The sequence below is a fragment of the Rhinolophus sinicus genome, chromosome 18 (assembly GCF_057876585.1).
Source record: "Rhinolophus sinicus isolate RSI-liver-muscle chromosome 18, RSI-T2T, whole genome shotgun sequence".
Lineage (NCBI taxonomy): Eukaryota > Metazoa > Chordata > Mammalia > Chiroptera > Rhinolophidae > Rhinolophus > Rhinolophus sinicus.
The window spans coordinates 98,218,784-98,233,384 of record NC_142518.1 but is presented as its reverse complement, the minus strand read 5'-3'; the positions used below and the strand labels follow the sequence as shown (position 1 = coordinate 98,233,384).

The following is a 14,601-nucleotide window of genomic DNA, read 5'->3' as shown; positions in this document are numbered from 1 at the left end:
CAACACTTACTTGAACTTAGGCAAGTAAGGAATCTCTGTTGGCTTCTGCTTCTGTCTCTATAAAATGAAGATAATAGCAATACTTATCTCAGAACATTGGAATAAGTATTCGTTAGTATTCTCTGTGTAAGCAGCTTAACAGAGTACCTGGTGGAGAGAGAGAGAGAGAGAGAGAGAGAGAGAGAGAGAGACTTACAGACATATTTCAATCAAATAATGCAGTGGTTGATTAAGTGGCTTGCCTTAGATTAAATGCTCCCAAAACCTACAGTAAAGGAACTGCTCCTTAGCTCTTGCTGGAGCTAGAAGGAATTGTGGAAAAACGGTGATATCAAAGTCAGGATTCCTCTCTCCAGCCCTTGGGTAGTTCATACTTTAGGGAGGTGGGGGTTTTCAAAGGTCAAGACCCGAGGCCCAGGCCCAGGTTTCTGGCTTCTCTTTGGAAGAATTATGCAGGTTTGTGGCCAGGACCCAGCCAGAAATCCGACGACTAGGAAGGCATAAGGTTTGTATGAAAATCAGCCCGGAGGGGAAATACCCAGTCTGCGAGGTCTCAGTGAGCTCAGGCCCCCTGTAGTGGGGACACCGGGTGAGAAAATCTGAATGGGGTCCGATGCCGTGCCCCCCACCTGCCAGACCCGCTCCTCCTAGCGCCCGCCGCCTCGTGCGTCACTGGCGCAGGCGGGGGCCGAGGGGAGGGAGGCGCCGCAAGGTGAGGGCTCAGCGCTGCGTTAAGAAGCTGCGCGCCCCCGCCGCCTCTCAGAGCTTGCAGCGCGGTGCGCTGGCGGGACGTGAGGGCACAGGCGCCCCATTCCCCCCACTCCTGCCGCTCCCGCCGTCCGGTACCTGGTGCCCAGACCGGTGCGAACTCACAGCCTCCGGCGCCTCGGGTTGCAGCCCGGTCGAGCTCTGCTAGTCCTGAGGGACCATCACGCAGCTCCCGTGGCAAGACGCTTCCAGCAGCAACAGGTAAGAGGCCAGCTCTGCTCCCGGAAGCGCGGCCCCGGCGCCTGACTGGACCCCGCGCTAGAGAGCCCAAGACTAGCTGTCGACCGCGGCCGGACCGCAGGGGTGCGGCCGCTTTTCACCGTCCCTCGGTCGTCCTCTCGCCCTCGAGTTTTCCCTCGCACTTTCTCTCGTGCGTTCTCTCACCCCCAACCACCACCACCACCAATTCTCTAGTTTGTTCCTCCTCCTTTCTCTCATTCTCTGTTCCTCATCCTCTCGTTTCTTATTCTTTTTCAATTTTGCTGTTCCATCTCTCCCTGTCTCTCAGTCTCTCTCCCTGGCTCTCCTTCTGTCTCTCTCATTCTCTCTCACTCTCACTGTTCCTTTGCTCAGTTATTATCTCTATATCTATTTCTTCCTCTGTCATTTCTCCCTGTCTCTCCTCATCATTCTCTTTCTCTCTCATTTTTTCTCTCTCTTTCTCTCTCGGCGTCTCAATCTCTCTCTGTCTCCCCCAGACTCTCCCCACCAGCCTGGCACCCCTGCATCCTCTCCCGCTCTGCTCAGCTCAGTCATTCCGACACCCACCGCCCTGGATACTGGGTGGGCTGGAGAATGCAGGGAGGATGCCGAACTGGAGGTGGGGGTGGGAGGTTGCAATAGACATCCTCCCTGCATCCAGCCACCGCTGCGCTGACGAGAAACTAGGAGATTTATCCGCCAGAGCGCGCGGTGGCCAAGGCGGCAGCTGGTTTCCATGGCAAAATAAAGTCGACAGAGAGCAAGAGATCGGAGACAGAGATCCAGCCAGAGAAAAACCAAGGTGAGACCGAGGTGAGGGATTGTCAGTGAAAGATGGAGAGAGACAGAGATGCACACACAAACTTACATAGAAAGTGTTTAGCGAGAGTCCCAGGGAGAGAGTGAGAAACAGAGAAATTGTTTCCCTAAGGGCACGCGCAACAGAGAGCATGAGCAATGGAGAGACAGAGACAATCCGGAGGGATAAGCAGTGGATCTTCAGAGAGCAACGGAGACAGGTAGACAGCGCTAAAAAGATAACGCACAGAGAGACAGAAACCGCAGGGGAAGACAGGGACACAGAGAAGTGAGCCTTCGAGAAAGAGCAAGTGCAGCGAGAGACAGAAGAAGACGCATAGAGAACCCAAGGGAGACACGGAACCTGACAAAGATACACATACAGCGAGTGATACTGAACAGGTGCGCTAGAGAACCACATTGTTAGGGAATTAGACTGAGAGAAATGGAAAAAATCAGGAAAAAACGGGGAAGCGCACGCTCTAGTGAGCTACAGGCAGTGACAGGTAGAGACACAGAGACAAGAGCGCATCAGAGACAGAGGGAGCGACAGGGACCAGACGCGGAGAAAGACACGCACACACAGCTACAGAGAAAGTGCGTCAGCGAAAGAAACACACAGAGAGACGGAGAGACAGAGAAACTGAGCGAGAGTGGGAGGGAGAGACGGGAGTAACCAAGAGGCAGAAAGGGAAGAGAGAGGAAAACGACAGAGTGACAGAGACTGACAGCACACAGGTGCTAGCGAGAGACTGAGAAATAGAGACAGACGGCAGAGTGAGAAACGGGTGAGAGAGTCAGAGAAAAACGGCGAGACACACACATCCCAAGAGATACAGAAAAAAAGTGCGTTAGTGAGAGACAATGGAGAGAAAGAGAGAAATGAACAAGTGTAAACAGGCAGAGACACAGAGCGCGCGCATGAGCTAGCGGGAGAGACAGCTGGGGAGATCACTGGAGAAACCCAAACTCAAACACCCAGAGATAGTAGGGCAGATACGAAGAGAGAGCGTGCGCACGCGCCAGAGGGAGAGACAGATGAAAGGTACTCAGCGAACCCGAGAGAGACCCAAAGAGTAAGAGAAGGATTCAGGGAAACTGCCCGAATGCGCACGGGGGGTTGCGCGGGGACCCCGGGGAGGGGATTATGCAGGGCCGCTGCCCGTCGCAGAAGCGGCGCCCCTTCTACAGGGTGACTAACCTGGCCGATGTTTTTCTTTCGTCCCCAGCATAGGCAGTGAGTGCAGTCCGTGCGCCCCTTCACCTCCCGCTGCTGCGAGCTCGGAGCCTGCACCCTATCTCACGCCGGTCCGCCGAGGCCATGACGTCCACCTGCACCAACACCACGCGTGAAAACAACAGCAGCCACACGTGCGTGCCCCTCTCCAAAATGCCCATCAGCCTGGCTCACGGCATCATCCGCTCCAGCGTGCTGCTCATCTTCCTCACCGCCTCATTTGTGGGCAACATAGTGCTGGCGCTGGTGTTGCAGCGGAAGCCGCAGATGCTACAGGTGACCAACCGATTCATCTTTAACCTCTTGGTCACTGACCTGCTGCAGGTTTCACTTGTGGCCCCCTGGGTGGTGGCCACCTCCGTGCCTCTCTTCTGGCCCCTCAACAGTCACTTCTGTACCGCCCTGGTTAGCCTCACTCACCTGTTCGCCTTTGCCAGTGTCAACACCATCGTTGTAGTGTCGGTGGATCGCTACCTGTCCATCATCCACCCCCTCTCCTACCCGGCCAAGATGACCCCGCGCCGGGGTTACATGCTTCTCTATGGCACTTGGATCGTGGCTGTCCTGCAAAGCACACCCCCACTCTATGGCTGGGGCCAGGCTGCCTTTGACAAGCGCAATGCCCTCTGCTCCATGATCTGGGGGGCCAGTCCCAGCTACACCATTCTCAGTGTGGTGTCCTTTATCATCATTCCACTGGTTGTCATGATTGCCTGCTACTCTGTGGTGTTTAGTGCAGCCCGGCGGCAGCATGCTCTTCTGTACAATGTCAAGAGACACAACTTGGAGGTTCGAGCCAAGGATGTTGTGGAGAACGAGGACGAAGAGGGAGAGAAGAAGGATGAGTTCCCAGGTGAGAGCAGGTTCCACTACCAGAATGAAGGTGAGATCAAGGCCAAGGAAGGCAACATGGAGGCCAAAGAGAGCAGCATGGAAGCCAAGGATGACCGCATGCAGGGTAAGGAAGGCAGCACCAAAATTGAGAGCAGCATGACAGTAGACAAGGGCCGCATAGAGATCAAACAGTGCAACATTGACTTGGGTGAAGATGACTTGGAGTTTGGTGAGGATGACATCAATTTCAGTGAGGATGACATTGAGGCAGTGAACATCCCAGAGAGTCTCCCACCGAGTCGTCGAAACAGCAATGATCCTCCTCTGCCCAGGTGCTATGAGTACAAAGCTACTAAAGTGATCTTCCTCATCATTTTCTCCTACATGCTGTCCCTGGGGCCCTACTGCTTTTTAGCGGTCCTGGCTGTGTGGGTGGATGTCCAAACCAAGGTACCCCAGTGGGTGATCACCATAATCATCTGGCTTTTCTTCCTGCAGTGCTGCATCCACCCTTACATCTATGGGTACATGCACAAGACCATCAAGAAAGAAATCCAGGATATGCTGAAGAAGTTCTTCTGCAAGGAAAACCGCCCCAAAGAAGACAACCACCCAGACCTGCCTGGAACTGAAACTGGCACAGATGGGGGGACTGAAGGCAAGACCGTCCCTTCTCATGATTCTGCCACTTCACCTTGAAGTGACTTGTAAGGAAAACCTAGAACTGTTGGTGATACAGAAAACAGAATAGCTTTCATTTAAATGGACCACCCACAATCCCATTAATGCCAACCCATACCATTCCAGGCAAACATGTTGCACACATTCGTCTAACCACAAGGTAGATAAATATATGGAAGAGGTAGGAAGAGGAGTCTTCTCTTAAATGTGTGTCCCTCAAAGCATGGACTTGAGGATTCTGACTGAAATTTCCCCGAAAAAAATTATTAGGATCTAAATTTCTTAAAGTAACAAGGGCTATCCATTTTGGATCTGTACTTGGTTGATACCCTGTCTGTCTCCCCAGAGCTACAACGTGTCAACTTTTACTCTGAGGAAAAAGGAAGATTATGCTTATGAACTTAAGTACTTTTCAGCCCTCAGGTCATGAGCTCATGGTCAAGGGCTACAGCCTATGTCCAACTGAAAGAAAAGCAATGGACCAAATCATTCATGGAGCCCAAGAAGAAGAACCTGACAGACTGATCAACGTATGAGACCCACAATCTGGTGCAAACACTATTGTGGAAACTATGACAAAGGCATGACGTAGTTAAAACACCAAAGTTTCTAGATCCTCTACAGGGATCCAGAAAAGTGGAAGAGGGCATATTTGAAATGGGAAGCTAGTCCAAGGGAGAAGATAGAAAAATAACACACATTCATGGGCCTAACAGTTCTTTTTTTCTATAACATCCTGGGTTTGTGCATGCGCTGGGATCAAGGTCATTCCATGCAAATGGAAAATTGTCAATTGACATTAAACTATTTTCTGTCTCCTATTTGAATAATAGTAGGACAGAAATTATGCTCACTATTTTACAATTTTCCCTTTGTAATTGAATTGGGATGCTCACAAGAATCCTTCCAATCTCCTCTATCAGTCACGTGTGTGGTGGGGGTGGGGGTGGGGAGGGCGTTCCAAATAGTCCTTTTTGGTCAAGCAGTATTTCAAAAAAAGAAGAGAGAGAGAGAGAGAGAGAGAGAAAAGAAATTCACGTAGAAATTGCCAAAGTTCTACAAAACTCAGAATCACTATCAAGAGTGATGTGCCCATTAGAAATCTCTTTAGTGTCCATGAGATCATAGACAAGAAATATGATCTCCACATGGGAGCAAGTAAGGCAAGATAAACATTTTCCTTTCTCCAGGCACACCCATGTGTCTTTTCCACCTGTGGCTCTCTCTAAAGCCTTTAAGCTCTCTGCAGATGTGAGAGAGAGAGATAAGAGAGTCAGAAATAACAGACAGGATGGCTTCTCAATACCTGGCAAGCATCTGACCTATTCCACACAATCCTAAAATCAAAGTATTCAGGTCAGACATATCCGAATTATTGCTGTTGAAATATATCACTTTGGAAATATATTTAAAATATCTAAATTACCTCTTGGGTCAATACAGAGGAAGAGTTTTCAAATCCCAAACCCTGAAATCACTTTGAGAAGGGATCTACCTGTATATTTCTGAGTGCATACACCATATTCTTGACCAAATAACATGGAACCAAAAAATGGTCATGACAGTGTTTTTGATCCTCATGAAGATCAAATTAAATAACTCTATGGTCAATCAACTGTTCATGCAGAAATCCAATGTTAATATGGGTGGAGGGACAGGAGGGAGTATTTGGTTGAAAAATAGTTAATCAGGTTGTTGTACATAAAGATGGCCATATTCAAAGTGTAATCTCATTCTTGTGTGATCACCATGTCTATATATTAGAACTCAAATTTCATTCATATAAATGCCCAGCTTGTTTATATTTTCTTTATCTCTTCCTCCTCACAGATTCCAACATGACCTTCTCAAGGGGGAAGGTAAACAGAAGTATATTTGGGCTGTGAATAAGTCTGTGTGGTAATTTGGGATTGCCATGTTCAGAATTTAGGAAAGGAGAGGGGATAGACCTAAATAATGTTGAACTGACTTGTCAACTCGATATGTCCATTGAAATCTTATTAATTCCAATTCCATTAATTTGGAACCTGCGGTAATTCAGACAAGACATGGGTGGCTGAAGTTTTCCCTTGCACAATCATTTATTTTCTACCATATGTATAAAGTGAATTAATAGTCATAATTTTATTATACCAATTTATTGCCAGACTCTTCTATTGACCTGTCCTCAAAAGGATATCTAGGTAAAGAAATGGCCTATGTGACCAATCTTCTTATGGGGGGGAAGGCTATTGCCTTGAAGATCTGAATGGTTGAAAGAGTTCAAGGTAGCTGTAGCCTGTCTTTTGAGTAGAAATGCTTACCTGGATAGGAAACAGGATTTCAAACATAAGTGTCTCCAAATATTTTGTTGAAACTGAACTTCTTGTTTTATTTTTAAAGCTCAACCCCTTCAAAGTGTATCAGAGAAAACTGTTTGCCAAAATTCCAAATCAAAATGGAACCAGACCTGTACAAGTGTGGTAAGTTCATTTAACAGCACACACAATATTCTCTAGGGCACCAAGTCTCACTGATTTCCTTTTTTAAAGTTCCTCATTTCCCTATTTGAGTCATTGTCCATTCTTAAGGCAAATTGGATTTTTCAAAGGTGAAAACCTTTTGAAAGTAAGAGACTGGAAAAGAGGACCTTTGAAGTAAGGGCATTCTGTTTTGCTGACATTTTCTCCTTAATGAATGAACAATAGCGCCTCTAGTTAACTTGGTGATAGCAACTGCTTCAAATTTTGTGCTATTTTGAATAAAACACTACCAATGAGGCTTTACTGCACATACTATTTTGTCATATGAAAATCTGAAAGCACACACAAAAAAGCCATCATTAGCCTCACAGATCTTCATGTGCAATAGCTTTCCCTAAATGTTTTTAAAGGATGTATTGTTTTGCCAAGGCCACTTCATATGTGCAGTAAAAATCCCATTAAAGTACAGGGCCAGATAAACCAGACTTTGAAATTATGTTATTTTCAATTTAATGATTTCCTTATTTTATAATAATAGAGGGTCTAGTTTGCGAAGGAGTCACAGGTGCTTTGACTAGCACACCAATTTCAACAAGCTTGGGAAGGTCGTAATAAGGAGGAAACCCTGGGCTTCTGTGAATTCTGTGATGTGAGGGTCCATCTTCTCTATGGCACCACAAATACCAGCTGCTGGGAAGTCCTCTGTACTTCCAGCTCCCTGCCTACCTCTTGCCATCATGCCCACTGCCTTCACCTGCCTCACTCCCCCCTACCCCTGCCACCCTGCTGGCCCCTCAAGAATACCCCTTGCTGGAAGCTCTGTGTGCTCACTCAGTCCCATTCATCCCCTCCAAACCCAGAGCTGACCATTCACAGGGACTAAGGGCCTATGGAAACAGGGAAGAAGAGAACAATAGGAGTGACCATCATTTAAAGGTACTTTTCTGTCTCCTCCCCAACTCCAATCCAATTTAGACATGACAGGATTCCTACTTCAAATTCAACAGGTAAGGAAAAGTGCCATTTTATAATTTAGGAGATAGGCACCTCACTTCTTACCAAAAAAGCACCTAATACAACACATCTTTGGGGGCACATTCAATCCTGTAGATACTGTCCAATTATGTAAAAAAAAATTGTTTACCTATAAAATGATAAGGTGCCTAACATTGCCTTAATTTATACATAGTTAGCCAATTAAGCTAGGTAAAGTTACTTCAAAATATTTTTTTCATACTATCTGAAGAATAATTTACAAGATTAAACTAGGCTCTTAGACTTTGCCAAAATGCTCTTTAAAATGTCTGAAATACACCATTTGGAAGAGAAACATTATGTATTTGGTAATTTGAACTTGCCAAGATAAAACCCTGAGGTGGTTGGGATGAAATAAAGAGAGGAAAATGTTAAACTACTGGACTGTATTTTTTTTCTCATAACTACTCTATCCCATATTTTGAGGAGGAAAACAATCAAAAGAAGTGTTTTTCCTCATGTCTTTTTTGTTTTATTCCTCTTTAAGACAAAATCCATGCTGTCAGGAGAGGATTCTCCAAGCAAAATGTCTTTTCCTTCTAGAGCAGACAAAAGATTAAAGGAACAATTGGCTGTGAGCCAGTTACCAAGATAAGGAGAGAAAATCTGGTCAGTCATGGCTTTTAACCCTCTCCCTCTTTATCTCTGTCTCTCTCATTTTCTATGGGCCAGATGGGTACTCTTGGCCCCCTCAAAGCCCCTTCCAGTTTAGGCATGATGAGACAGAAGTCATGAGCTGCAAACAGCAGACCATAACCTAAAACTCAAAAAGAAGAGAAATCCTTGTCATAAATTCTGTCCGGTTACTGACAATCTCTTCCTCTATAGCAAATGTCCAGCCTGCTTATAGCAGTCTTCTGCTAAAAGCAACAAGACTGGCTGAAGGAAGAAATAGGAAAGCTAAAATCCACAGAACTTGGCATTGAATGCCAGGTCACTGGCAAGTCCATTGCTCTTTGGTAAGTAGAATAAGAATCCTCAAGGTAAATAAAGGTTGCCAATAGGAGTCAAATGTTTCCATCATTGCCTCCCAAAGCTCTCATATCTCAAAGTACACACACCAGGGGGAAACCACAGTAACTTGTAGACTTACAAGAGGTTTGCTATGTCTGAGGATTCATTACTGGCTCTCGGCCTAAAATACAGACATAAACAAGATTGGTTTTAGTTTGGTGCTTCAAAGTTGAGTGGATTTCCTCCCTCTTCATCTGTGCTACAACTTTAATGTTAAAAGTTTGGTATTTTTGTCTGTTTCAGTGGTATATTCTTTTCTGTAGTAATTCTCCTAGACGTAAGATGTAACTGTATATAAAATATAAGTGTTCTTGGAGATAAGGTGCTAGATATTAGACTGTATGTATTCGTAGATAGTGTCATCCTCAAAACTAGGTACTAAAGACATGTAAAGTTAGTTAATAAAATGCATGCAGAATTCTGTGTGACCCACACTTTGGTCAATTCCTGAAATAGAACATAGTGTATTTATTTTAAAATTTTTATGTTAAGTATACTACAGGATGTATAAGATGGCTCCAAGGTGGGGTGGCCAGAAGTGGTGCCTTTCATTCTTTAAATCCCTGTTTTCTTATAATAATGACAGGTAAAAACTTATTCTGGTATGGTGGGTCATTAGTGTAAACTAATCATCTTGGCTGAAGTCCTCACTGGTAGTTGTCCACAACACACTTGGTACCGCTATGCCTGTTTTCCATTGATTGAATGTATAGAATGCAAAATCAAAAAAGACAATCCTTTCCCCCTTAAAGAGCGAAGACCCCAGGATAGGCTGTTGGAGTTCTGTTGGCAGGATGGAAAGAATACTGCACTGTCAAGACCCAACCAGTACCTGACTACGAACTGACAGGATTTGCATTTAGTAGATCGATATTGTGACTATCCCCACCTTCCTAGAGCAGTACCAAAAACTAGAAAACAAATGCTCTGGTTTTTTTTTGTTTGTTTGTTTGTTTCATTGGTTACCTGAAAGATAAGATATAGCACAGACGGGTAGATAGATAAAGAGGTAATGGGACTCCTCTGGGGGTCACAGTCAAGGTGTCTGAGAATTATAATCATTATCAACGGCATTTGCATCAGACAATAAAAGAGAACTATCAGATGAACTTATTATATTTTAAGAATACAAATATTAAAACTAGAAATATATATATATATATATATATATATATATATATATATATATATCCTCATTAAATAACTTCTAAAACTGCCTTTAATACCAAATTTTGTGCTGCTTTGAGAGTGAAAACAACAGAAAACTGCATCAGTCAATAAACAGTTCTAATATTTAAAATTTTGAATATAAAAATTTCCTTTTCCTTAAAAAAAATCATTTGTAATTTAAAAGTGTCTTTTTAAAGGATTGCCAAACTACAATCCTGGGGCCAAGTTTCCACTGGTACAACTTACCTTCAGGTGCACAAAAGGGTGGGTTTTATCCTCCTCCCCGCAGCAAGATGAGAAACCCCTTCACACCCCAATCAAATTCATAAATCAATACTGGTTACATGGATCAGTAGTTCAGACACTCTGCCCAAGGACATTTCATATATTGGCTGGTTTTAATTGGATCCTTTCTAAAATGGTTACATTTTTTTGTTGATGGACGGGAATAATGGACTCCTACTTGGGGAATACGGAGATTGATGTTCGATGTTTGTGGTTTAACTAAATATTAAGTAATGTTTGTGTTTCTTAAATAGGTGCTGTTAATCTGTCCTTGGTATATTCTTAAATATGCTAAATAAAGTCTAATTTTAATGTGTGTATCTGGTTATTATGCAGAACTCTGTGTGGAAACACATAATTAAATCTCCATCCCTTCTCTTGCTTGAAACGGGACAAACTAACTGTATTACACAGTACAATGAAATATATGGGATCCAATATTTCACACTGTGTTATTCCAATATAAAGAATATGCAGTGGAATGGGGGAGTCATCCTGATGGGCTTCCTGGAAGAGGGGAATTTGCCTAGACCTCTATGAATGAAAAGAATTTCAAAGTGAGGGTGGGCTGGGCAGAGTGAAAAAATGGGGCCAGATGGTTTGTGGGGCTCTCAAGTGCCAGTCTTTATTCTCAAGGCAAAGAGGTTTGAGCAGGGGGAGGGGAGTGAATAGCCTTTGTTTTTAGGAAACACTACTGCCCAGCACCTGGGTCACTGCCACTGGGCCCCTGCCCCTCTCAGGGCTAGGAAATCTCCCTCAACACAGTTTAGCCACACTCACACCCACCTCAGTTCAGTCCAAACTCACCAGGGTTTACAAAATAGGAAGGCAGGTGCATGCTCCCTCAAGCCCTAGTTTCAGAAAATGGTTATACCTCCAACACTAGCCATGACATAGGAAATCATAGGACACATATGAGATAAGCAAATATGTCTAAAACCTAAGAGCTCACTAGTTCCTCTTGAGTTGATGTGCTTGACCTACTAGTAGCTTTTCTTCTGGTAATCTCATCAGCAGTGGTGTGAGGAACTGCACGCCTCATGCTTCCAAAGTGGCATTCATGGGCTCACTCTCAGAGGCTCAGGGAGCTATTCATCTCAGTTTCAAAGTAAAGTGCCCTTCTCCAATTGTCACTCCAAAATCAAGCAAAATACTGTCTTACACACTGCATTTCACGATGTTCAAAGATGGCTGCCAGGAGAATTATGGCATGCAACTGCCTTCACCTTAACCTATGAACACCATCTAGGTGATGACTTTTTCCTGCTGTAGAAATAGATTTGCCTTTCTAGCAAACTACTACCATCAATGTCAATAAGAGGTCTTGTGAGCTCAGATAAAACTATCAGGCAGCAAACCCAGTGGGAAAAGAGTCCCCTGGAGCTCACTGTAATACTGCTTAGTTCAGAGTGAGTATTAAGAGAATGGAATTGATTCCAATGAATCTCATAATAGCAGCTACTTCTCTGAGGCAGGGCCAAGGGTTCAGCCTTGGATAATGAGAATGAATGGGAGACGGTTGAGAAGGTCTGAACACTTCACTGTCAAGAGACACCTTTGACCTTTTGTAGCCACTCCCTTTCCCACCAGTCTGCTCCAGGCCCCAGGCCTACTTTCCACCAATTATAGCTCTGATCCTTCCGATATACAAAGTGTGATAAAAAATTATGGTGAATGTTTAAATAATTTATTACAGTAAAAGACACGTTGCCATTAATCCCCCCTCAAAATACACCCCCTTGCTTCAAACACACTTATTCCATCATTCCTGCCACTTTCTAAAGCAGTTCTGGAAGTCCTCTTTCATGAATGTCTTTAGTTGCACTGTCGTGGCTGCCTGAATGTCCAGAACCGATTCAAAATGTTTACCTTTCATGGTCTTTTTGACTTTGGGGAAGAGCCAGAAGTCGCAGTGACAGATCTGGTGAATAAAGTGGGTGAGGACACACCATAATGTTTTTATTGGCCAAACCAGAAGTGATGTGTGACATGGAGCATTTCTGTTGTGATCAAACATATGGGGAATGCTGCTGCCGAGTGCCATCCAACAGAAAGGCCGGGATCCGGCACGTTGAACCTTAGTAACAGTGTGTGACAAGTTTCAACTTGTTCAGTGCAATCAGTCGGGTGTGAGCTATGGTTGAGAGAAGATGTGTTTTAAAGTGTGCCATAAATCCTCCATCATGACAATGCTCTGTGTGACACATCGCTTCTGGTAGGGCAATTTCTGTCAAATAAAAACATGGTGTGTTCTTATCCACCTTATTCACTGGGTCTGGCACCATGCGACTTCTGGCTTTTCCCCTAAGTCAAAATGATTCAAGACATCAAAGCAGCCATGGCACAGCAACTAAAGACACTCACAAAAGAGGACTTCCAGAACTGCTTCAGAAAGTTGCAGGAACAATGAGATAAATGTGCTCAAAGTGAATGGGGAGTATTTTGAGGGAGATTAATGGCAATGTGTCTTTTACTGTAATATTTTTTTTTATTTAAACATTCACTGTATTGTTTGATCACACCTCGCAGACAAAAGCATACTACTGGCTAGTGGATTCTTTTCTTCCATGAGGTAACTAGTCAACTCCTACTTTATTTCCCACTCTTTTTCAAGATGCAATTCTCTGACCCTATTCCCCCTCATTCCCATCTCCCTTTCAAGGGCAACAACACCTCTTTGATCCCTGCACACACAAACAAGTACTCCTAAGCTTCAGGACAGCTTTGAGAATGTTCAGGAATTAAAGGGTATAGACAGTTTGCAAATGTTTTTCTCAATAAGACAAGACCAGTATTTCTCAATAAAATTTATCACAGAAAATATATGACTTTCATGACTGCTCCCCCAAACTGCAAGCTTGAAGAATATTTGCAATACAAATTCCCAACATTTTGGGAGTTGTGACACCTGACTATTGTTTAGTTGAAGTAAATAAATCCAAGAAAATGACTCCAAAGATTTGTTATCTATACACAACTAAGTCAAACTTGAACATTCCCAACTTCCAAAGGATAGCAAACAGAAAAAGACAACCAACAACCAGAAATGTGCAGATTTAACTGAGGGATAAGTCAGCAAACATTATCTGGTATTTCATAAACTCTATATGCTAAACCAAGATATATTTTCCAAAATGATCACCCAGATACAAAGGTGTAATATAGTTTGTACAATCAACTGAAATTAGAAAACTTCACATTTCACCTAAGATTTATTTGACAATAGTTCTCATGCACTAAAGAAAATGAGGAAGAAAAAGGGAAAAAAGTGCTTTCATCTGAAAAATCAGTGTACTCAATTTATTTTTCTTTTAAAATGTGCATCCCTTGCTCTAGTTTCTTTAAATTAAACCCTTTTATTGTATCTTTTCAGAAAAATGTGACTTACACTAAACCTGTTTCCTGTTTTTATCCCATACAATCAGTATTTTGTGTCATACAAACTGAGGCCAGACAATTAGATTTTAAATTGATATATATTTAAAATATATCATTGGAAACATACATATATATCTGTATAGATGTTCATATAGTATTAGAAAGCAAGGGTGATGTGCCTGGAAGCCTTTGGGAACATTCTTTAATCCACTTTCACCACACTGTAAATTTTAGTAACAAACCAGAAGCAGGAAAAAAACCCAACCGTCCCTGAAATAAAATGAAAAACATCTTTGTTAACCAGACACTATAGAAAATCAAAGCAGCTATCTCAAAAACACAAAGCATGTCAGTTTTGAGGTGGGCTACTGAGTCTGTAAATCCCAAGACTTGTACATTATCAAATGAAAATCATCAGGCTCTCTCGCTGAGCAAAGAGCGTGAGCAGCAGTGCTGGAGTCAGTCACCTGCAAAAGGATGTGAGAATCCATTTGATTGAACGCTGCAGGTCTCTAACCAAAGCATAAAAATTTAAAATGAGTAGCTTAAGTTCTCTATTCCAAAAAGATATAAAGAGGTCCAAGGCTCATTTCTAATACAATAAACTTCATATAACTTGCTTCAATTTAGAAAATGTAAATAACCACTAACATTTTACATAGCAAAAGCAGGACTATTTATTTTAATACTTGGAGCATACATTAGTTTTCTTTCTTTCTTTCTTTCTTTCTTTATTTG

The 14,601-nt window shown here is 43.3% G+C and overlaps 2 protein-coding genes across 2 annotated transcripts in view; one reads left to right on the top strand and one right to left on the bottom strand.

The window, feature by feature from the left end:
- Positions 1-725: 725 nt before the first annotated feature.
- On the top strand, positions 726-10,795 carry GPR101 (G protein-coupled receptor 101). The gene is made up of 2 exons (XM_019714665.3): positions 726-969; positions 2,997-10,795. The coding sequence occupies exon 2, from the start codon at positions 3,089-3,091 to the stop codon at positions 4,535-4,537; it is 1,449 nt and encodes a 482-aa protein (XP_019570224.2). The 5' UTR covers positions 726-969; positions 2,997-3,088; the 3' UTR covers positions 4,538-10,795.
- A 3,219-nt stretch (positions 10,796-14,014) lies between these two features.
- Positions 14,015-14,601, bottom strand: part of LOC109436229 (transmembrane 9 superfamily member 2-like) — a 95,146-nt gene continuing 94,559 nt past the window's right edge. Inside the window, exon 17 of the mRNA XM_088794812.1 lies at positions 14,015-14,133. Coding sequence (XP_088650938.1) covers positions 14,066-14,133 — 68 coding nt within the window. The 3' untranslated portion in view covers positions 14,015-14,065. The remainder of the gene's footprint in view (positions 14,134-14,601) is intronic.